The 25,429-nt window shown below is 41.2% G+C and overlaps 1 protein-coding gene across 4 annotated transcripts in view; it reads left to right on the top strand.

The window, feature by feature from the left end:
* Positions 1–25,160, top strand: part of SORCS1 (sortilin related VPS10 domain containing receptor 1) — a 504,897-nt gene extending 479,737 nt beyond the window's left edge. The window contains exons 24-27 of one of the 4 annotated variants that reach the window (XM_090278555.1): positions 3,075–3,174; positions 19,688–19,793; positions 19,908–20,068; positions 24,915–25,160. In XM_090278555.1, the coding sequence (XP_090134681.1) occupies positions 3,075–3,174; positions 19,688–19,793; positions 19,908–20,068; positions 24,915–24,994 (447 nt within the window). In that variant the 3' untranslated portion in view covers positions 24,995–25,160. Of the gene's footprint in view, positions 1–3,074; positions 3,175–19,687; positions 19,794–19,907; positions 20,069–21,581; positions 24,779–24,914 lie in introns of those variants that run through there. The other 3 variants (XM_090278556.1, XM_090278558.1, XM_090278557.1) reach the window with 3 other exon arrangements.
* Positions 25,161–25,429: the final 269 nt, after the last annotated feature.

The following is a 25,429-nucleotide window of genomic DNA, read 5'->3' as shown; positions in this document are numbered from 1 at the left end:
TCACCGCATCCTTTTGATGGTTGCTTTCCAAGAATTGTTATTGAGTCCCCACTGTCTTTTTAAGTGGTACTTTAGCTGAAGTGTGATTTATAGTTGAATTACAGGCATATTCTACCATTTTCCAGATGCCAAATATAATATGTTGTTTCTTTGGTCATGAAGGAGGACAGAAAATGGGTTGTGTGGGAGAGCAGCAGAAGAGGGTTGACACTATAAAGGATAAATGAAATTTGCTAAGACAATACTCTTTCACTGGACAGAAAAGAAAAATAAATTCAACTTGCTTCAGCAGGTCCAATCTCCCAGCAAGCCCATGTTGTCGCACTTGATCCTTTATCATGCAAGGTTTTGTTCTTCTCACCCAGGCTGTCTCCACACTTTTCTATAGGTTCCCATTTATTCTAATCCTTTCATGGTTGAAGACTCTCCCAAATGTTACACACATCCTCTTTCCTGGTGAACAGACTGTGGCAATCCTGAGGGTAGCGTGAGGGGCTGCCTATTTCCATAGCTCATCTTGGTCAGCTGACATGGGACTGGCATTACAAGCTGTGTGCCTCATGAGGAATATGGCACCATGTTTAATGAAATGCATTTTTTAAACCTCCTAAACCTACTTTGCCCAACCTCTTTCCGAGTATCTTTTGCTTTCTTTCTTTGTCATCTGGTTAAAGGAAAAAAATTTTTTTTTTTTTAATGGAAATACCTTAGGATTAGGAGTCAGGTAATATTGCAGTGTAGTATCAAATCTTCAAATACTAGGTGGGTAAATATAGGTATGTCCTTTACACACCTTGTTTCTTTTCCAAGGAGATACCAACGCTAATACCTAAAACATTCTGAGTTAGAAAAAGCAATGAGAAATATGCAACTTTACCAGTATGAGATGTTCAGTGCATAGATAATATACTTAAAACATATATGTAACAATCGATCGGATCAAAACAATATAGGATACCCATTTCTTCAAGTGGCATGGTAAGCATTTAAAATAGTGTCAAAATCTGTCAACAGTTTCACACTCATTTATTTGAGTAGAGAAGTACATGGTTCTAATTGAGATTATTCTTGTATACAATGTAAATTTTACTTAGTTTTATTTTTGTGCAGAATTTCTTTCCCACAGACTCTGCGTTCTTTATTACATGTCCTTTGATACAAGTTAAATACACAAAACATACTTTCTGCTGCTGGATTAGTTGTTCATAGCCCGCTTAATTTTCTAAACGATAGAGATAAAGGCAATGAAGCAATCATATAAATGAAAACAAATCTAGGATGTTAATTATATTCACAAAGGACTCTCCTGGAGATTATACATTAGAAGTATGTTGTTCTGATGAACTCTATTTTCTAACTTAGTTATTTATATCTCTCACTTGAGGAAAAAAATATTCTCAGAGCTAAGAAACACGTATCATTTCAACTGCTTGAAAAAGAAAGGTCTTTCTCTGGCAAATACATATTCTCCTTTGCCCGTGTGAAAGACTCTGCAAGACAGGGCAGTTCCTAAATTACTTCTGACAGCTCTTTCCTTTTTGAGTTGAAACATTTTTTTTTCTATAAATATAAGTGTGTATATGTACACATCTACATAATGTATAGATAAACATATATATGCATGATGATATAGTGATACATTTCTATGTGTGTATGTGTGGATTTCATAGCCAAAACTTTTCTGATTGACCTCCAGTAAAATTGCAGGGTCAGAACCCTCTAAACACCTTACCAATGCATGATAAGAATAAGGTAGAATAGGGACTTATGTATTGCAACGCTGTAGAAGACACAGAGGAAATCCCCCTTCCTGTACACCAGGAGTGTGAATAGCCTCATGTAGAGAATGAAAGCTGTTTTCAACATAACTTTCTTACCATCTTGTTCTTCCGCGGTTTGCCAAATGCAGACATTAGAGAGGCTGAGCTTGCACTGGATCCCAGATGCTCAAGTCCAGGTTACTGACAGCCATCCCAAGCCTCTTCTACTAAGCAAAAAAGTTCATCTGCAGGGCAGCTCGGTTCTGCAACCAAGCAGGGGCTTCTGGGATGCACTCTGCTTCCAAACAAAGCCGCCTGATGCCGCTTAACTGATAAAAGGATCAAAGGTGTCATTTCTGCAATCCAGGGGACTGAATGAAACTCAACGAATATAAAAGGGGAAAAAAAAAAAAAAAGAATTTAGCAAAATCATGGCCAGGAAGCATCTAATTAGACTTATAAGTAAGATAAATAAAATACTAAGTTAAAATATTAAAAATGAAGCAAAGAGAACCAGATGAAGATAATAGGATTGTGGGGCTAGCTTTTCAGAATTTTCTTAAAAAAAAAAAAAAAAATGACACAGAGCAAATTGAGCTGGGTTTTCTACTTTAAGTGAGTCAACAGAGTTTTACCTTGTGTTTAAAATCCTACCTTAAAACAGTTACCACCCAAGCAAGGTTCTTTGCCCCATGTTGAGGTTAAGTATCTGTGGCCTAGAATTCCCTGCCTCTGTCTAGTACACCTGTCAGCCCAAGTAGCAGGTTGGCTGATGTCTATAAGCATGAAACAAGGGTCAGCCAATTCATTCCTTAAGTGTGGTTGTACTTTGTTTAAATTGTATAATTTATTATTTTAGAAGAACTGTATCTGCCATTCAATAAATATCCATAAAGCCTCTATTCTGTAAAAGCCAGGCAGAAGGAGGAATAAGGGGGAATCTATCAGGAAATAAGATAGGTGTATGTGAATGTCATTTTTATTTCTTTTAAGCTCTGTGTTCAAAAAACTCAAAAAAAACTAAAGGCAACTTTTCTAAGCTAACACAAAATACATTGTAATAGTAAAAAATTATTCGATTTACTAATAGTTTGTCCTTTTTGTGGCATTTAGGAGATAAAGTCAGGTCACGCTTAAAAATCATTTCTGCTTATTCTGGAATAAAAACTCAAAATCATAGTAAAACTCATTTATATAATTCACAGACATACTGTTGAGAATGCCTTGGTGAATACAATGTATCTTCCTCAGCACAGCTGTTTATAATCAGGGTGGCAATTTTGGTGGCACTCACTAAGACGCTTCTTCTTTCAGATATCAGAACTGCTGATCCACAAGCTCAACCAGAATGCAGTGCACTTTGAGCTGAAGCCCGGGATCCAGGTCCTTGTCCACGCAGCACACTTAACAGCAGGTCAGTTTTTGTGCCGCGGGGTCCTCACTAGTGGCTCTAGCAAAGGGGGAACCCCGATCTATTGTTTTAGCAAAAGACTAGGTGGTGCCTCCCCTTATGAGAAATACAGGATCATTCTTTGGAGGTTCCCTTCCTTGGCATTTTTGCCTTAATGGACACACATAAGGCAACAGAATAAAGTGACTTTTCTTAGTTCCTGGCAAAAACTGTCAGTGACTTTCCTAAATACTTCCTCCTCAGATGATAGCAGGCTTCATCTGAACAGAAATCTTGACTATACAAATAACTTTTTTTCTGGTCTTTCTATCAAAACTTATTTTCAAATTTTTCATGTTACAAATAATTTTTTTTCTTTCAGTTTTGGGATAAATTAGGGCAGTAGAAATAGCTGAGACTTAGGATTTGCACAGGATCATAGTCAGGAATTAAACCCCAATTTAGTCATGATCTTACAAATTAATGTCATTGAGTTTCTGCCTCTTCACCTGTGAAATGTAGGGGGTAGAAATCCTCCTCCTAAGGCTATATAGAAATCTCATTGATAATTCAGGTAATCCCAAGTGTGCAGAAATAGATATCATTATGTTATATTAATACTAAGTTGAATTAACACTATTTATTAAAGTACTTATTTTTGCGGATTACTGTGCTAGTGCTGCATAGAGTAAAAGGGACAGCAGGAAATGGTTTTTGTCCTCATAATACATGTAATCTCATTGTGGTGTGGCAGAGCTTGATGTAGCAGTGGGGGCGGTGCTATGGGTTGAGGGAAATGGGCAGTGGTGGGTTATCTCAGTGAGTAAAGTGTATAAATAAATGCTCATCTAGAGAGGCAACAGAACATATGTAAGCACTTGGATTTTGCAATCTTGCCCCCAGACCATTGGTTTCAACCTTGGCCCCATCACTCACTCTTGAGAAGAGACGTAACTTCTCTGTGTCTTAGAGATGGCAGTAGCACCTGTGTCTCTGGGCCTGGGTGAGGTTTCATTAATTCCGGGGATGCGCTTAGAGTGGTGCCTGGCAGATAGTAAGCTGTTGTGTTTGTTTGTTTTCTTTTTACTCCTCGTATTATTAACAAAGTTGTATAGGAAATTTAAAGCAGAGATAAACGGTGCCTTGTCAAAATGATACAGGAAAGCGTTTTGAAGGAAGTGGATGGATGGATAGGATTAAATGCCAGAGATATTGGAAGCACCAAAGCACCAAGGACGGAACGTGGAAACCTCAAGGGCTTTGGGGGTGCTGAGTAAGTGGGGACAAAGCGCAATAGTTTCCAGTTCTGTTTTCTGATTTCCTGGAGGCTCCGGAGGTGTGCCTAGGTTGACAGGAAAGCCAAGCATGCTGGTCCCTTTTCTGCTTACAGTCTGTCTTTTTTCTTTATTAGCGTTTCATAATTGTTTTTTGTTAAAAAAAAAAAAAAAAAACCTATCACTGCCTTAAAAGAAAGAATACTTAAAGGTCACTATTCCTGAGCATGGGATATGGAAGTAGGATGTAGAACTATGCCAGGCTGGGCAGTTTGTGCTTCCCTTGCTGGGCTCTGGGAAGCCAGGGAGACTTCTGAGCAGAGGTCTGACTGATTTATAGGGTCGCCTAAGGAAGATGACTCTTCAGAGGAAGGAGGATTGAGTTGGGTGGACTTGCTATTCTATAGCTTGCCATCCTAATAATTCATTGAATAGGCATTGATGGCACACCTGCCTACTCTGAGCCAAGTGATGTTCTCTGAATGCAACCATCTCTGCCTTCACAAAGATTCCTTCTCTGGGAAAAGCCAGGCAGCAAGCAGATGACCCAATGCCACATTCCAAATTATATTGCTGATGAAAATGCCCTGAAGAAATTGAAGGAGTATATGAAAACAGAATGATTAAGCAGCGCCTATAAGAGCAACCCCAGAGACAAAGTCTGCCAACATCTCTCGGGACATTTGATGATCTAGATTGGTCGTGTCCTACTCGAAGGTTGACCTTTGGTTTTGGTGAATGGGGGCATCTGACACATGACTGTTACACATAGCTGGTTGAAGTGGAGAACAAACAATGTCCAGAAACATCAGCTGTGGTCATTCTGATGGACAAGCCACTGATGCGTTTTGTCCAATTAGTCCAAAGTAACTATTTGAAATTGGTTTAGTTTTACTGATTTATTCAATCTAATTAGCTGGCCTGTTTAGGGGAAAGACTGAACGTCTTCTGCTTCATCCCTAGTGATGCCAAATTTGCTTTACAGGACACTTACCTTCTAAATGAGCACTATTCTCAGGCAGCATATTTTGCTATCAAGTACCTTGATTTATTAGGAAACACCCCCTTATTATTTACCAGGAGCCTCTATTAGAAAGGGGAGCATCACAGGTCAAGATAGAGACCTGACCTACTTCTCCAGTTCTCCAATTCTGAAAGCCACATGCATTTCATACCTTTTTCTCCCTCCCATACCTCTCTTCCGTCAACTGTTTGTTTGTTTGTTTGTTTTTTTGTGCCTGGGTTTTAATTCACTTGGTTTTTTAAATCACATTCTCAAGATGGTCATACCATTTTTTTCTGAATTTGAAAGCTTATTTCAAATGTTTTTTAAGGGTACCTTCCTATAAGACATCACGTGTAGAGCTGGGATCAAGATAAAAAGTAAGGATCCAAAAAGTGGGTATTTAATTAACTGAAATTGATTTGGCCAGTGGTTTGGCCAGGGAAAGAGATACAGCAAAGCCATCATGAATCCATGTGGGAAAAAAAGCTCATTCCCCATAGCCATGACGGGTTTATTGTTCCTGGTTTAAGCTCCAGATGGCAAGGAACAATGCAAAATTTGGAAGGTTTGGGAAATTTCTCTAATTAATGTTCCTAGTTTAATTCATAGCGGAGATTTTGGGGAACAGGACTCAGATCCCTGGGAAGGAGGGTTGGTAACAGGGAGGGATGTTACTGGCAGCTCAGGTAAGCACACCGAGGTTTGAAGGAGAGCCCCCTTCGATCTAGATATGTGTAATGTGAGGTTGCCAACGAAAGAGAGGTCAGCACAGCAATTCAGTTCAAGGCAAAAGCCCAACCTTAAGCTGGGCCAATTTGGATAGAGGGAGATAATTCTTTGACTTCCAACCATCGCGGCTGTTCACAGCTCTTCCCTGTTAGGTTTGTTAGTTTGGCATTGTAATTCCAAACCCAATCACCGGGCACAATTGAGCTTCCTGTTACGACTGCCTCAGGAACTGGAGTAGATGCAGACTTGTATGTCAATAATCAACTCCAGTTTGAAGAGTAAAGGAAGAGAATGTCAAGGGCTGACCCATTAACTGAGTCTTGGAAATTTCTGTTATATTGAGGCCAGTCATGCTTGTCATAATAGTATTAGAACTGGCAATACCACAGGTGTGCACTTCAGTGATTATGATCAGGAAGTAAAATATAGGAGGGCCCAATTGTCTGTTGGAGATTGTTCCTAAGTTAGTTGTAACTACATGATTTTTTAAAAAAAATATTTGAACAGGGTGGTAGACTGTATCTACTGAAACAGTGGAGAGAATTCCTTCATGCATAGAAAACCTGGCATGTTAGGTGGGGGAATCAGTGCATTGAGACACTTGCCACAATTTCTTTTAAGTTGAAATGAACACATTCCTACTTATGGTTATGAAGAGAAGGAAGAAGAAACCTGGGGAAAAGAAAAAATAGCAAGGAAGAGTATTTGATGCAGAACTTCCACCTCAACTGCCTTTCCCTTCCTCTTCCCACTACCCTGCAGGCAGGAGAAAATTCAAATTAAAAAAAGAAAAAAGGAAAAAGGACCACTGCTTGCAACATTTCATGTCTCATAAGCAGGATTGCTAATACCTTCCCAGGGACCATTATAGCACACTCCTGCATTCCATTAATTGCTCAGCAGCTGTTCAGCAGCCTTCTTTTAAAAATGTTTGAGCCAGAATACGTTGTTGGTGAGAGAGGCGATGCATAATTTGGTTTGTCTCCAAGGAAAAAGAACGGTCTCCTTTCAGGAATTTACTAGCCTTATTTTGTCTTTCAAATTCAGCTCCCTGTTAGCTTTTATGGGAAGACAAGGTAAGCATTTCCAGATACCGGGGTGTCATTAGAGACTGGATTAGAAAACAAACACCTGCACGTTCTGGTGGGGAATTCAGTAACTTTGGTAGGTAAGCTGAGCTAAACTTTGAACACAGCCCTTGTTTTATTGTCAGCCATTCCTGTGCTTCTTGGCTTCTGTGCAATTTCTCCTGAGACCCTAAACCACTCCTGACAGATAAGTTTCTGAAATTCTCTTTGCAGAAAGGAGAGATGGGAAATTGTATGGGAACAAGGAGAGAATGAGAACCTGTTGTCAAGAAGGTTGAGGAAGGGCCATGACCAGTGTGACTCTGTTTGGCTTTTAAAACCTGATGGCAGCTGCTGTTGATGTTTAGCAGACAAAGGCTAAGAAGATGTCACAAAACAACCCAGGGAGCTGGGGAAAAATGGCAGAAGTCAATCAAACTGGGTATTGGACTGGACACACTAGTGTTTTGACCGAAGAGTACCTTTGCTCATTCTCTTCCTGACTGGATATTTGTCATCTCTTCTCCATTTGTTTACATCTCCTGAGTCTACTTTATTTTAAGGCTCAACTGAATGCTGACCTCTGCATGATGTCTTTCTAGACATCTTTACTTGGATGTCATTTATCACCTGTCTGAACTCACATGGATTTTTAAAAATCTATATCATCATCATCATCATCATCACCACCACTCTTATTTACCTTCTTAAGGATACAATCTAGCATATCTTACTTAATATTGTCTCCACTATAGGGAGCATTTAGCAACATTAGGAGACAGTGGGGTTATCACAAATGGGGAGATGTGGTGCTGGAATGTGGAGGATAGCAGTCAGGAATATTGCTGCACATTCTGTAAAGCATAGGAAAACCCCTCACAGCAATGAATTTTCTGGCCTAAAAAGTCCAACCTGACTCAAAGTGCCAAGGTTCAGAAATTCTGTGGATCATTAATAACTTCTTCTCTTTATTAATAACAGTACTATACGTGCCTCAGAGTATAAATTTTAGAATGTGCTAGAATTCAGACTTAAGAGTCATCATCTCATAAATATTATTTGTGTTGTTTCCCTTTACCCCCAAATAAAACACTTTCTTCTTTTATGCTTATGTTCAAATTCTCCTGAGATTGATTTCCACAGTTCAAATATTACTGAGATTTAATACCCAGCAGAGAATTTGCAACATATCAGGTACTCAGTAAATATTGCTTTTATAAATAATTAGATATAATCAATTTATAAGAAGCAGAGATATATTCAAAACTCCATTTCCCTACTTAACCTGCAGATTCAGTTTATTTCCTTGTGACCTTGTCCTGTGACATGCTACTTCTTACCAAATAACTGGTGAGCGGAGCCTTTCATTCATTTATCTCATAAGCATTTATGGAAAACCCATCTCTGTGTTTTTCTTACATCCGGTGTTCCTTCAATATATGTTCAAATCATTTATATACACATCATGGAGAATGGTAGGTGAGGAGGTGGGTAGTTGGAAGGAAAATGGAGAGTTCAAGAGATCGCAGAGACAATGGGAGTGGGGCTGGTGTGAGGGCTGGTCCTGAAGAGACTGAAGCAGGTGTCACTTACTGGCCCTTATTTTACTGCTGTGGTTCCTGGCAGGAGTGTGTCCAGCATCCGAGAGCAGCCTCCCTTCGTGACAGAGCTCAGGGTCGCACACCTTAGGTTGCACCATCCTCACTTTATCAAACAGGCCCTTTTTCACATAGTTTGTGACACCTCCCTTGAGGTCTCTTTTATCCATGCTTTTACCCTGGCCTTCTTTTTTTTTTTTTTTTTTTTTTAAGAGCTATGATGTCATCTTAGGGAGAGGTTTTTTCTTTTTCTCTTTTTTCCCAGAAAGACTCACAAGTATGCTCTGAATCTGATGCAGAACATTTCATCTCTGCAAGCACTTATGAAAGAAGAAACATGAGCCGTTAAGAAAATATCCTTAAAATGCCAATGGTTTTCTTATTGCCTCAAGTAACTTGGAATTTACTCAAGGATAAGATCCATTTTAGATTTATTATCTTATTCCTCACATGACTCTATGCCTCACTTTGTCATTGTTCTCTTAAAACTATGATGCATCCAGGGTGATGAGATGAATAGGGACCCTCACTCACTCCATACTGGCTAGTCTGGAGGCACAAATACCAATTGCATGAAGCTTTACTAATTCTAATTGAGAAGGATGGAAACTTCCGTATAGAAGGTTCAATAAACATGAGCCTTACTGTTGAATAGGAGCTCACCAGAAGCAAAAGAAGGAAACATGCCAGGTCAAAGCACTGTGTTGAGCAGAGGCATAGCGGGGTGACATTGTGTGGTTTATGTGTCAAATGAGGTATAGTTTGACATGGTTTTGAGCACCTAGATACATACCCTCAAATATTCCTATGTGGTATACTTACTGAAGGTAAGATTATGAGCAGAAGAAAGAGGCAGGGTTAAAATTCAGGGAAAATAAATATGCCCTATGTTATAAACTTTGTTGTTCAATATCCATGCATGCTAGTGAGAAAACTTTTATTAATGAAAGTTTGGGATTAATAAAATATGATAAACATGGAAAAGAGAAGAAGAGGTAGATGAAGAGATTTCTTTTTTAAGATTTGGGCAATAGTCAATAATCTTTTCTCTTTTTAATAAATCATTTGCACATTTTACAAGAAGCTTTCAGTCCACATGGCAAGAGATAGTAATTTATTTGATAGAGATGGAGACCTAGGAGTAGGAGCTTTGTTTGTTTGTTTGTTTTTGTCAAAGAAGATAAGTTTCATGTTGCGTTAGATGTCATAAAACAAACATACAAGTAAAAAGTCCTATCAGGAATTTAGAAATAGGGGGCTTGATACCTATGTGAGAAGACCAGGACCAGACTGCACAAAAAGCTCTAACTTCCCACTTTTCTGTAGATGGCCAAGTGAGGGGAACTTGCTGACAGGTGATAAATTAAAGCCCTAATTACTGGTTGCATCTTTCAGGCTACCTCAGCTCTGTACCTTGTTTCAATGATGACCCATGGTCACAAGTAAATTCAGTTGTTATAATTAGCAGTGAGGCTGGGGATAGCGGGAAAGAAATGTAAAACTTTTTTATTCTTCTGTGGTAAAATAGATGAGTTTCTTCATGGGAATAGAAGTTAGAATATGGGCTAGCATTTTATTTGAGAACACAAAACCTGTCTGGAGTGATTCCTGCTAAATTACAAACAACAGCACTTCTGGGATCATTTGCATTTCCCAGGATTTATTTATTAGGCAAACAATCTGAAACGTGGAGAATGGGACTTCTACACAGAGGAATTAGAAGAAGTGGAACCCACTGCTGTCTCCAAAACACATGGGATAAATGAAACCCTCTTTGTGGTTGGGAAAACTCTTTATAACCCTGTGTAGATCCCTGCTGTAAAGAAGCTGTTCTTGAGCCTGACTTGACATCTCTACATCGCTGTTGCCTAGGAAGCGTCACAAAAGCAGAGCGTTTTCAGGCTCACTGCACACATCCTGAATCAGAATCCCAGGGAGAAATATCTCAAAATCTGCATTTTTAACAAGTTCCCGAAATGATGCTGATGCAGCCCACCTTTCACCAGGTCCAGCAACCACCCTTATGTAGCATTCCAGGGACAGAAATCCATCTGCATAACAAGGAAAGGGGAACATCTATCTCCAGCAATAAATCTGATTTACAACTCAGGGCATTCACTAAAACAGAGGCATGCTTTAACAAGGGACACTGGGGGCTGTGCTATTAAGTGTAGGAGGAAATTTGTCATAAACATTCAAATCTAATTTCTGGGCATATCTGGAGCCAACCTAATCGGCGGCCTGGGTAGACAACAGTGGGAGGAAGGGGGGAAAAATGAAACATGACAAAGGCCAGCCTAGCACTGTGCCTATGAAGCCTTTGAAAAATGATTCAAGTGTGCACTAGAATCTTAGTGGCAGATGTACTTGGAGAACCATGAGTTTTATGCAAGTTAAACAAATGGTATTATCTAGATGCCATTAATGTGCTAGTATGAGGAGCAAAATGATTCATTCTTATCTCTCTGTATTTCTGCATGTCTTAGCAGAATGAGCGTGCTCAGCAACCCTTAGCTTTCCAGTGGGGTCACTGCTCTTCTGGAGTTTCAGAGACATATGATTTAAAAAGTGAAAGGTTAATATTTCTCAAAAGAAGAGCCTCAACTCCCAGGTTGAATTGAAAAGAAAACTTAATACACAGTAACAGCTTGCACCCTCTCCTGTCCAGTGGTTGTCTTGTGTAAGCTGTTACATTCTAGGAAAACTGTCCTTTGTCAAGCGTATGTGTGGGTTTTTACTAAAACTTATCTTGTGTTATCTTGGCCTCCATCATTGCTGCTGACCAGTTTAATTTCTTTTTCAGGTATAATAAAAAGATGTTATCCCAGAGATATTAGAAAATTAATATTTCCAGGCTTCATTTGCTATCACTGGGTATGTTATGAGTAAATGTGGGAAGGGAGAAGGAAGTCAGAATTTCAGCCTAAGCCAGGATGCATTATGAATCCTGCGTGAGAGTTTCACACTGAGGAAGACCCTTTCCACTTGAAAGCAGAATTAACATTGGCCAAGAAGCTTTAGCAAATACAGTGTCATCTAAGCCACATTGTTATAGATGCAGATGCCAGACTGTGGGATTATGGAGTCATGGAGCTCTGACCTGTAAAGTGAAATAAATTTTTGCAATAACATTTTCCATTGAGGGATGCAGTTAGTACCAGTGAAATTCTTACACAGCCAATAAATTGATCTGTCTACTTAGTCTCTGCTTTTCTTATTATCTACACAGTTAATGTTTATAAGTCTTTCTTTTGTGAGTAAAGCAATGCTACTCAAATTTTCCCCCAAAATAAACGTCGTTTTTTGTCTATAAATAATTAGGCTGTTTCACAGACACATGGGCCCAGTGGCTTTTGTCTGTCATTGAGTTGTTACAGTGTTATGATAAGTAATAACAGGTGTCAACATCTCTAAACATATCCCTACCCCCAATGTGATTCAATGAACGTGATACTTTCATAAATGTACCAGCAACAAGGCTGCTCATTAGCATCTAAGAGAGTCTGTCTTCATCATTTTCTAAATCCCTGGGCACATAAAAGGGCCGGAAATGACCACAGAGTAACTGGCCTGAGTTGGCTAGACCTGAGAATATACTTAGAAACCCTTGGGCAGAGAATGGTCAGCGGGGAGTGAGTGATCAGATGGGCAATTCATGAGCAGGGCACCAACATGTGTCAGGTTAGAAATAAATGGTAGTTAGGTGAGGCTGTTCCACAAGGGGAAGGCAAGGCAGAGAGTCAAGAAAAGCTAGCAGTGAAAAAAGAAGGCAGGAGAACACATATAAAATATAGAGAAGATGTAGAACCTAGGAAAAGCTACCTTTTAGACACCAAATTCCTTATACGTAGTGTGGCCAGGACTATTGGGTTATTATCTGTCATGCCTGCATATGCTTTAGGGCACTCCGTTTACTTCTATAAATGTCCTGGTTTAGAAGTGAACATTTATGGTCACAATATTTATACCTGCCTGGCTACTGTACCAATGGGGATGGAAGTCCACAATAAGAATTGGATAATGTAGAACCCAAAGGTGAAAATTTACTGGGATGTTTAACCAGTTGAAAGAGAAGCATTTTGAGGAGAAAAGATGTGAGTAAGGCTATTGGTGTGCAACAAACCACCAAGACAATCATTGGCTGACCAATGAGCATTTATTATTGCTCATGAGACTGTGGGTCAGCTGGGTGGTTCTTCTGGTTTCGTCTAAGTTCAGTGTGTGTCTACAGTCAGCTGTGGATCTCTGGGTAGGAAGCTCTCCTGACCTTGGCTGGGCTGTCCCACATGTTAGGGGTCAGTTGGCTGTAGACTACTCTAGAATGGTCTCAGTTGGGACAATTAAGGTCTCCTCCACATGTTCTCTCATCCTTCAGGAGACTTCCCTGGGTTTACTCACACATGGCAATGATAGGATTCTGAGAGAGAAGCTAGTGCAAAAGGCCTGGAAACTCACAACTGGCACGCCGTCACTTCCAATTTATTCCATTGTCAGATTATATTTCGGTGTTAGCTCAGATTGAGCGGGTGAGGACACAGATTTCACCTCTTGGTGGGAGAAGCTTCAAGTTGAAATTGCACAAGGCTTGGACAAAGAGAACAGTCTGGCAATTAATCCATAGCCAGATTGAGCCACCGTTAGCAATAAAGAGGTGTTTTTCCATTTTGTTTTGTTTTAGTGACCTGGAGACTATGAAGTTCAGGAACGCTCTAAAGATAAGGACTAGAGGTTTTATGAGTGAGAGTAGGTGAGGCCTACCATGCAGTGCTGTCAAACTGATAGGCATCATTATAACCTGCTTAGTTGGTTACATATTCTGGGACATACTCTCAGGAACTGATATATTTTTTTCTCAAGTAAAGCCCTGGAAACTGCATTTTCACAGGTTCTTCTTCCTTGACTTTCAATCCTGGAAAACCAAAAGGCATCCTTCTCTTCCTGTCTGTCAATCATGGTGATAAGCTTGGTCTTTGCGGTACCCATGGTTGTCATAGTTGGCCAAGTGACCTCAGCTTCTGGTGACTGGATATTCCTAGAGACTCATTCTCAGTTTCTAGTTAGCAGTAGTGCTGCATGAGTCATTAGAGCTTCCCTAGGAATTCCCATTGCAGTCTGGCCTCCAAGCTCATGGCTTCATTTCAGTAGGGCATAGCGATCTGTAAGACTACCCTGATTGGGTTTGGATTTGAACTAGGGAGAAGGCCTGTTGGGCAAGTCAGGGTGTTCTGTACACATAAGCCTTTCTGCACTCTAGATAAGCTCCCTCTCTGCTATGCTCATACCACCTTAATTTCTGAAAAAGAGATTGCAGACCACATGGCTTTTATGATATTCAAGGCATGTAACTAAAAGCTGGGCTTCGGTCTTTTTGTTGGAAAGGAAAAAATAAAACTAAGTTATGGCGAACTTGCTTTGGCAACTTTTTGATAGCACAAATTTCTGGGTGAGAAATATAATAAGAACTCAAAGTTTCAGGGTCATAGTGCGGATAGTTGTTCTCCAGGAGAGTCCCTTTGATAGAATGAGAGTGACTGCAAGACAGACACAAGGGTTTCCTGCATGGCTTTACCATATGATGCCACCATAGAGTTGACTTTAAACTTGGAAATAAACCAAGCAAAAAGCGTTGGCTGCAGCAAAGGAGAAAGTAGTCCTCAAGGCGAGGCTCTCCCTAATGTGTGTTGTGTGGGAAGTAGGTCTGCAAAGGGTCTGTGGTCTAATGAGTTTGTGAAACTCTATGTTAAAGTTAAATGAGTTTCATTCCTGCAAGATTGCTGTGAACTTTTAATATACTGATGAGCATCATGAATCTCCAAGATGGAAATGCCCTCGAATACTTCCAAAAACTATTTGACCACAGAACTCTCATCATTTTTCAGGGCTGCTTTTCTATAGAATATACTTTCTATATTCTTTCAGAGATATGATAGCAATTATATGATAATATTAAAAATATTGGGTATGTTCCAGACAATATGCCAGGGCTTTAAAAATTCCATCCTACTTTATTCTTACAACTTTCTCAAATAAACACAAGTTTTATCTCCATTATGCAGATGATGAACCTGAGGTTCAGTTTAAGCCACCTAGTCCAGAGTGACAGGGTTGGAATCTGATCCAAAAAAGGAACTGTATCAATTACTTCACCCTGAATGTGAAGTTTTGACTTTGTTCTCACACACACAGTCTGAGACCATTTATTTAGTATTCACTGTATCTCAATCAACCTTTCACAAGAAGACCTGCTAATACTGTGAGCATGGCTATTATTGTAATCAACCTAGGTGCTCATGCATAGAATGTAAGAATGATGCATTTCTGAGTTTCTCGCAGGATTTTAGAACTGGGTGTGTCAGCACCCAGGCTGAGGAACAGTGAGTGACTTGCAGTGCTGTCTGGCCAGTGCTTTTCTCTGTGCATGAATAATGGCAAACATTTGCTCAACACTTCCCCGCCACCTCCACCTTGTTTATGCTGCAATTGGAGAGGGATTACGTTATGCTAATTCCACACAACAAGCTAAAGCCCATTTATCACAAGTTTCCATTCCTCAGCAAAACACACAAATGCACCTAAGTGTTGAGCAAAGTAACACACACAGCTGCTGTTGTGCGGAGCAGTCATGGGCTGCTTATATTCAGGCGCAGACCAGCAAGCAGCAGCTGCCTACAGAACACAGAGGGCAATGGTACTCAGTCTCTCCCGGCCATGGCCTGCTGCTTCCTGCCTGCCCGCTGGTCCACCAGGGAAGTGCGGGAGCGATGCCCAGGTGGGGAGGGGGGCGGATAGCACAGGTTTGCAAACTTGGGACGCAGGAGCCCATTTTCCCAAAGCACTGTGCTGATAACTAAACGGTGTTAACACTGCTTGTTTAGGAATGAGGATTTGAGTGGGAATGATTTTGAATTGGGAGATTTAACCCAGTGATGAGGAGAGAAAGAAGAGGAGGAAGGGAAGAGTCCATTTGGGTGTGTGTGCGCACACGCATGCATTCCTAGGCATGCGGGCATTTGCTCTGTCTTAGCGAGAACCTGGCCAAAGCAATTTCCTCTCTTCAGTTTCTCATTTATTTCAAATGCCAACACTTCAGCGCAGACTTAAATTTCTTCCTGGTTGCTCCATAACACTGATATTCTGCTTATTCTAAAAGAGCATTCAGCTGGGAATGAGAAGTTTAGTAAATAAAGCTAACCTGCCTCTAACCATCCTAGCCATCTTTGGCTCCTCTCCGGGGCTCCATTTGTTCCCAGTCAAATCAAGGGTTTGCATTAGAAGATTATTTTAAAACTATCTTCCTATTATAATTTCCTTAAGTATTAATATGGTATTGCGGGAAGCGAGCAACCTTACATCTTTTATGAATTTATAAAATAGCTGAGATTTGTTTCAAAATAATTCACTAATTGGGGTTTTGGGGACTGTATGGGGTTAGAAATAAAATAATACTATTGTCTGTGGCTTGATGGTTGTGGAGGTTGGGTGGTGGCTATATGAGGCTTCATTTCTCTATTCATATATACCATGTATATATACACATATATACAGATATATGTAGTGTATACTTACCATCCAGTTTAAAAGTTATGATCTATACATTTAAAACGTATTATTTTAACTTACATCACTTGTTAAATTGCTTCTTGTGCTATAGTTTTGTCTTAATTCCCATTCTCAGAAATGTCTTTTAAAATTTCTGATATTCCTCACTGAAATGAGCTCCGGGTTGATGAGGTCTGTCCAGAAGGTATCCAGCCATGTAATATGAAAAAGAGATTTATTCAAAAAGATACAAGATACAAGAAACATTGTACATAGGACAACGATGCCTCAGTCCCCTTCAAAGTGGGCACCTTGGGACCACACACAGTTCTCCCATTCACTATCGGCTGCCTCATCATATTTTCCTGAATCTCATTAACGGCCTGAAATCTCTCCCCTTTCAAAGGTGATTTTAGTTTTGGGGAAATCCAGAAGTTTCTGGGTGCCAAATCTGAGCTATAGGGGGGCTCAGTCACCTGGGTGATTTGATGTTTCACCAAGAAACTCTGCACTAGACATGATGCATGAGCTGGTGTGTTGTCGTGATGAAGCTGCCAATCACCAGTTGCCCGTAGCTGCAGCCACCTTTCTTGTATTGCATCTCTCAGCTGACAAAGAACATTGAAGTAGTGCTCCTTATTAATTGTTTGGCCTGGTTGGTGTACTCATGATGGACAACACCTTCCCAATCAAAACACAGTAAACATGGTCTTGATCTTGCTATGACTTTGCTGTGCTTTCTTCAGGCATGGGGAACCAGATGACTTCCATTGGGATGACTGGTCCTTTATTTCTAGATCATAGCTGTGGATCCATGATTTATCTCTGGTTATGACCTTCTTAAGGAAATCTGGTTTACTGGTAGCAATTAGAATTATGTCATTAGCAACTGCAGCATGATATTTCTTCTGCTCTGGAAGCAGAAACCAAGGAATGAATTTTGCCATGACGTGTTTCATGCCAAGATCTTGCATCAAAATCTCGAACACAATAGCTTTTGGAAGCCCCAGATTCAGCTTCTAGTTCTTGTACTGTCAGTCACCAATCTTTGTTGACTGCAGCTCGTACACGTTCAAGATTCTCAGGTGTTATGCTGTTGCAGGCCTTCCAGAACATGGCTCACTTTCAACAGATTCTTGACTATCTTTGAAATGTTTGTGCCACACTTTTATTTGCACTGCACTCATTGCATCATCCCTAAAAGCTTTCTGAATCAACTGAATATTTTTGCAGAGGAATGTTCAACACAAAATTTGATGCAGATTTGTTGCTCTACGCAGTCATTTTGAATATGACAGCCACATTCAACCATGCTCACTCAGCAGCATCTACCGCCCCCACTGACTAGTACAGTGAAGTTGTCATTGTTCACGCATGTGCATTCCAGTCCACTCTCCTTGGCTGCCAGGTTACATCCATGTCACACAAACCATTCTCTTTATATGAACAATGGCTGGACTTTTTCTAGCCAGACCTTGTATATAAAGTGTGTGTGTGTGTGAGTGTGTGATACTTGGATTCGAGTCTTAGTTCTCCCATTTACTAGTTCTGAGTCCTTTGGAAGAACATTAACTAATGAGAATCTCATTGTTCTTGTCTGTTCAGTGGAGACTGTGGACCCTGTCTTCCATTTGTGAGAGTCAGTGTTGATACTGTCTATGACAAATGGAGGTGTTCTCTTCCCTGATGACATCCTACCAGTTTTGGTGTGAATTTTGAAGTATTTCTGGACTCCTCCGCTGATGGCACTGTGCTCATCTAACTAAATGAAAGAGACCTTTGTTTTCTGATTTTGAGCTAAAAGCACATGTACCTTGGGTGTTCCCCCACATCTTCTCACACGCAGACCTGCACGCTCACACTTGGCAGCTGAAGTGCTCCTTGACTTTCAGAGGAAGGAGAATCACAGGGGCCGGGTGCTTCATCTCGGGGCTTCCTCAAGTGATTCTACTAAAACTACTAAGCCTGTTTTCAGAGAGAAGGGTTGACTTTGTTTTTTTACCAAAATGTCTTGGTATGTGGTATATGCGTCTCAGTACATAGTGGTTATTGAATGGCTGGGCTATTTTCCTACAATAACCAGACAGACCAGAAGCAGCTTCCAGTCTTGTCTGAGACCATCTAGTATTACAGTCATGTGTTCTTGAACTTTTGTTCCTGGGTGACCAGAATATTGCACTTTGGGCTCTCAACAGAGAAAAACCACAGAAAATGGTGCTTAAAGGTCACCCACATTTCTGAACATCGGGCTTTGCGTAAATTGATGGAAGTTAAAAGGTCAGCATTCAGGCTTCTAGGGGTTGCATGTTGCTTGCCTTTTATGCTTGAGCTAGGCTGTTTCTACAAAATGTCAGTTTTTGAGAGGGCAAAAATTAATTGCAAACAAAGTTTTAAAGTACAACAGGTTTGACCCTGAAATGGAAGAGTGTTGGAGGTGGAGAGGGATGTTTCCTAGAGCTGCAGTCTAAGGGCAAACTAAAGGGGGAAGAATCTTTTACGGATGCAAAGACATCCCTTTAGTCTGAGAGGTGAACTCAACTCATCTGAGAGACTGGTGCTTCCTGGCATGAGCTGTTGGGCCTTGGAAAGTTGTAGCAACAACACCCAATTGCACACCCCTCCTCCAGCCCTTGTGAAATATTCACTAGGCCATCAGTTTTCTGTGTGTAAAAAGCATTAGCACGCTTTTTATTTCTACTTTTCAGTTCTTTCTTTCACATGACAACACCTGAGATAGGAATGAGAGAAAAGGGGTAATTTGTAAATACATTCCTCTGGTATTTATTTTTTCTGATTATCTGCATTGCTTAGTAGGAAAATCTTGCATTCAGAGTATATGAAAATTTACTAATTATTTTGTTATAAATATCGATTAGAAAGATAGCAGCAGCAAAAGCAATAAGAGCTAATATTGTAGAAGCCTTAATGTGTGCCTAGTACTGTTATCAGTGCTTTACATGCATTAACTTATTTGATTTTGACCAAAAAAAAATGAGATATGTATGATTATTCTCATCTCAACCCATGAGGCACATTTTGCTGAAGTAATTTGCCCAGGATTGCACACCTAGTACATGGTGGAGCCGGCCTTGAATCCAGGTAATCTGGCTACACTGTACTTCTTGGACAGGCCAGCTGGAGCATTCTGGGGGCTGGGTCAGGCTCAGATGCAACCACATTGCAGCCGTGTGACATGCATCTTGTGTGTAAGTCCCACATGACTTTCTGGGACTCCCCTTCTGTCTAGGTGAACAGTGTGAGCCTCTCACAGAGTCCCGCCTGTCCACGTCTCTGCTCATGACCACACCTTGCTTTCTCCCCCAGCCCCATTGGTTGACCTCACTCCGACCCACAGTGGATCTGCCATGCTGATGCTGCTCTCCGTGGTGTTTGTGGGGCTGGCCGTGTTTGTCATCTACAAGTTTAAAAGGTACGTGCCCCTCCATCCATGTTTTCCTGCCCTCTTCCTTCTCCATGACAGGTTCAGAAGCATGTGATGTACATCTCCTGTGCATAGCAGTGATGGTTTCTGTTAATGTTTTAGGAAGATCCCGGGGATTAATGTTTATGCCCAGATGCAAAATGAGAAAGAACGAGAGATGGTCAGTCAAGTCAGTCCCACTGAAAACAGGCCCCATTTCTCTCAGACTGAACTAAGGAGGCCTGGCCAGCTGATAGATGAGAAGGTGGAATCCCAACTCATAGGTAAATGATTCCCAGTAGCTGTCAGCTGTTCAGCCTGAGTAGTCAGTGGCTGAGTCTCTCTCTAACCCCTTTCTGGCTTGACCTAACCACTGTTTTCTGCTCTAACATCCCTGAGAGAAACAGCTAAGATGCCTCTTGCCCTGCTTCTTCCCATTGGAATGAGGGAAAAAACCTTCTTGCTTCTGTCTAGTTTTGTTTCATTTTTCTCTCTCTCATGAGTTTCTTCCTCCTTCTGCAAAAACCCTTGCTAAAATGTTGGGTGTTCTTGGCCAAAGAGCAAAGCATTTGCTCTGACAATATCCAAGAAGGGCAGGCCTCAGAGGCTGGATCTGGTGATCTGGAGGGCCAGGCATGGTTTGAGGGACAGGGCATGGAACAAGCAGAACAAGGCATGGAAGTATTACCTGGAGACAGCTAGAAGGAGGTACACTTGAAGAAGAGTGGCATGATGAGGCTAGGAGAGGAGCAGCATCCTGATCACCCTGGGATTTTTTAGTTTTAATATAACTGTAATCTAAAAACTGTCCCCCAGAAAATATAGAACCTGAGAATTTTAAGGACAAGAGGCATAACATTCGTAGAACATCCCCAGAGTGGAGTTTCCTGTGAGAGACCACCGGAGAGTTAGACAATGACAGGGCAGATTGGCATATTTCTTCCCCCTTTTCGCCTGTCCCCTACCAGGGGTCTTAAAATGGATTTCATCTGTATCAATAATGCTCATCCTGCCTGTGAAATAAGTATGCTACCCCAACGGCTAGGAGTAGAGGGTTTCGAGTGTGACTGCTAAGTCCTATTATTGATCGCAGAGAAGATTTTCCAGGAAGTTAGACGAGCACACGAGGCCGTCATTGTGATCCATTTCTCTTCTTGTTTCCTCCTGTCTGTTGGCAACAGGAGTTGAAGCTGTAACTGTTCCCATCTAGACCCTGCATTGCTGACTACGATGGATAAATTACTGTATAATCATTCATGCTTCACTCTAATGTGGTAATGCTAGACCACCTAGAAGGCCCTTATAAGATTGTTACTTGGGGGAAAAAAAAATGAGTACCTAAATGAAAACATAACCCTCTCTTTAAATGGATAGGGCAAAGTTCCATGGCTGTATTAAGGGGAAATTTAAATGCAACGGCTGGCTCATCTCGGAGGTAATAATAGCCACTACAGCCGCATGTGATGCCCAGTTTTCACAGTGCGCTTTCTTTTATTTGGGGAGACAGGGCGATAAAGGCGTAATTGCCTTGGGTTTAAAAGAAAAAGGCTTTTCTGTCTTCAAGTCCAGAGAAGCATTCACCCTGTCGACTCCTGCTAAAGCGTCTGAGTGCATTTCTGTGGGTCATTTGGTTTTCAATCCCATTTCCACCGGGTTTGAAGCACGGACGCTGGTGGCTTTCTATCAAAGTAGCCATCCCTCCGTCGCCAGGAATGTCGCGCAACACATTGCAAAGTCTCTTGCACCTTTCCGTTTCTAGTGTCATTAAATGAGTAAGTGTTACACGTTTTCTCTTAGGAGAGTAGCTTTACCCTCCCCTCCCTCCCCTTCTACTCAACCTGGTGACTCAACGCTCCGATTGCAAAGAGCAAGACAAGCCACTCCACCTTCAACGCCAAAGCGGGGATCTGCTGGGGCACAATTTGCAATTTAAGGAAAACCCCCAAAGGCGACAGGCGACCAGCTGATCAGGAAAGAATTTCGCTCTTGTCAAGTGCATCATCCTTCATGACCACTAACTTATGTTTTCTTTCTTTCCTTTGTTGTTCTGTTTCCTATTTTGCCAGGAAGTATTTCCATAGTTGCTGAGAATCAAAGCACAAAAGAAATCCCTACCTATGTAAATGTTTGAATGGAGGACGCCAGTAAAAACAAAAACAAACAAACAAACAAACAAAAAATACAATAAAAGCAATCAAAATCCAAACAAACAAACAAACACTCCCTGCATCGGGACTCTAATTCTTCAGACACAGATAACAAGGGTTTTTAGCTTTAAGCCTGTGCATGTGGACTGTACATTGAGAACACGCTCCGAGGGGCGGTGTGCAGGTGCTCTGTTTTCATGGAAAAACACTCCCCTCCCCTTTCCTTCTCTCTCTTTTTCTGATCGGTCGTGTTTGTAGAAACTTCCTAACATATAAAGGCCAAGGAAACCTGCATGTCTTTTTGGAAATATTCTTGGCTCTACATTTAACAGCTATTTTAGCTCCAACGGCTGATGGGTGGGGTAGCCGCCCCAGCCCCTTTCCCAAGACACAAAGACAGGCGCAGGAGATGGAAACCCTGAGCTGTTTCTCTGTTCCATCTTCCTTATTACCATTTCCACTTCCAAGTTACCTGGTCGTGCTGTTGGCCAGCAATAGCCCCGAGGCTGCTTTCTGCATTCGGTGTGTCCACAGGGATGAAGACAGGAGTCGAAGTTCCATACATGCAGGCAGGGTAGGGAAGGAAGGAAGGTGGGGGCAAGCATGTCAGAAGTGGACCTGGGTTTTCTGTTCACCCGTTCCAGTCATGACTGCTTCCTTTGCAGCTTTCTCTACTCCCTCCCCCAATTTATCTGGAAAACAGAATCCCAGTTACCCATTGACTGGCCTTCCCATTTGTTTGCTCTCTATTTGTGGTCATGATCTGTTGATGTCTCAATCTCTTCCTTCCAATTTCCAAGTTACCCCTCATCTGCGCCTACCTTTTCCTCCCAAACATGTTGCTAGATTCTGGACATTAACCCTGATGTTCCCTAAATACTGGCCTAGCCTCTGCCAACCGTACCTCCGCCACCTGCAAGTTTCTGGTCTCTGTCAGTTTTGTACACTCCCAAGCATGCCAGCCTCCGCACTCACTGATCAAGCTGCACCCTGCCCTGCAGGGCTCAGTTTCATGTACCCTCTGTGTCCTCCTGTAGAACCTGCCTCTTTCAAATATCCTTGTCCTCTCCCTCCTGGAAACATATCATGTGTGTGAAAGGGTTGGTATGTACACAAAGCAATTCAAACCCAGCTATGTGCATTGGAAAAGAAAGCATTCAGATGAGTGGTGGTATCCTCACACCTTTGCAAACATCTCATGCTGGCAGATTTTAGAAGGTTCCTGTGAGAAATGTTTTGAACATGTTACTATATAGCAGGACAATTTCCTTCTGTGATGGTTGCTGTACTCAGTATTTCCTCTCTCACAGTAGAGTAAGAATATTTGTAAAATAAAACTTTTAACCAGAAGAAGCAGGTTAATGGATTTAATGTTCAAGAGTGTCAAAAGTCTAAAAATAGACAGAGGTCTTGTCTTACATTAGGATGAGATTTTGATGATATGGGATCATCTCAGACATCTCCCCTGTGTGCTCTCTGATCTCTCAGAATCATAGTATCAGCAAAGACAAAATTAATAGCATGAAGGGGAGGAGTTATCTCACTAAAGTAGATTGGCTCAAAGCATGAAGAAATTCCAGTTTTCCCAGGGAGATCAGGAAAGAAGACCCAGAGAAAGCAGGAAACAAATGTATGTTCAGCAGAAGCCCTTGGAGTATTCTGGGTTGGGGAAAGCCCACTCTAAAATATAGGAGAAAACAACATTGCAAAACCACTCAGAGAGCACAGCCTCCTTCTTGGCCATGTCCCCCAGCCAACAACAGGATATAACAGGGCCCTGGTGACATAACAGGACCCTGGGTCTCCTAAAGATTCTGATGATTCCTGCCCTTATGTAGCCCAGGGAGAGGAAGACTAGCAAGGCTGAAGTTAGAAGTTAATCAAGAAGATTTTATGGTTGATGATGCCCAGTATGAATCTTGGAAATGGATTGATGCCTGAGGTGGCCATCTATTTGTAGAATTCAATTGATCCTTGACCTGCCAGGCTTCCTCTCCCATAGGAAAAATCCTCATTGATCCTCTTCAGTTGGAGCCTCCCAAATTTAATCTGGAAGACAAATTGTTTGGAAACCAAAAGAAGCTCACCTAAAACAGCACAGGAAAGTCCCCAGAATTGCAGCTCATATAATTTTAATTGCAAAATCACACACAAAAAAAGGAATAACACTCAAACCTAGCATAGCATCTTGCCTAGAGTAAAAATAAAGAAAATCATTTGTTGAAGGAACAAATGAATAATTACATGAAAAACATAGGGAAGAAGGGGCTCGTGAGGCCTAACTAAAGAGAAAGGGGAACATGAGATGCCTAGCAGTTGGGAAAGTGAGCTTCAATGGCAAGGTTTAGATTCAGCATCTCCAGGGTCCTCATGTGCCTCTGCTCCAAGCTTCCTCCCACCTATTGGAGACCTTTGAGGCAAGGCACTGCCCGGCCACAACCTCATTGTTCTCAGGATCTAGCTCCATTAAAGCTGCTGGTACCTGGAACCAGCAGTATTAGCATCACCTTGGACTTGTTAGAAATGTTCATTTTGGGTCCCCACCCCATATCTACTGAATCAGAAACTCCAGGGCTGGAGCCCAGCCATCTGTTTTTACAAGTCCCTCAGGTGATTGTGATGTATACTAAAGTTTGAGACCCACTGTGCTAGGCCATTTCAGCTTAGTCCTGAAGAGAAGTTAGTAATAGCAGCCTACAAATGGGAGGGACCCAAGTGCCTACCTACTCACTAAAAGCAGGTGCCAACAGGAGGCAGCGTTTGGTGGGCTTGAGGCCATAGAAGTTGGGGGTGGGAGAGGGATAGATGTTGAGATCAAGATTCAGGGCAAGATAAAGATCTGATACTACAATGTTTTCCAAAATCCCAGAAGGCAAACTGTGCATGTTCTACCTAGAACTAGCCAACCCACATTTTCTCCTTTGCCTTATTCTTAATTGGGTTCACTCTCCAAAATGCAGAGGTTTGCTTTGCTTTTTTTCAGAAGTTCCAAACAGCAACTTTGAGAGCAATGAGGTGCTTGGCAGCTGTTCTGTGTTTTCCAGGATTCCAACTGAGCATTGAAATCCCTCATTTGCCAACTTATTTTTATAGGAAGCCAATTTAAAAAAAAAAAGAGAGAAAGTTTTCTTATAGTATCGGAACTACTTCTAATTTTCAAATGACTTTTTTGATGTATTTTTTGTTAAATACTATGTAGTGTAATGTATAATTGCTCTTGTTTATTGCTTTTACAATCATATTTATTAAACAGATAATGTCTCTAAAGTCTTGGCCTCAGGTGTTCATTTTATCCCAAACCTTAGCATTCAGTCTTGATATAGAAGTCATGCATCTGTAGGATTTCAAAAGGGTTTATTGTATAAGACTATAGTAAACACTACAGGCTCAAAGGGTGATATTTTATGTTTTTTGTTGGTTTGTTTATTTTGTTTTTCCCACAAAGTAGAAGATACTACCTGAATTCTACCTACGTTTCAGTTGACTATATTCCATTGG

This window comes from Furipterus horrens, unplaced genomic scaffold (genome assembly GCF_987537825.1).
Source record: "Furipterus horrens unplaced genomic scaffold, mFurHor1.1.pri manual_scaffold_5, whole genome shotgun sequence".
NCBI classification, from domain to species: Eukaryota; Metazoa; Chordata; class Mammalia; order Chiroptera; family Furipteridae; genus Furipterus; species Furipterus horrens.
Note: the sequence above shows the minus strand (reverse complement) of the source record. Positions and strands in the feature narration are given on the sequence as shown.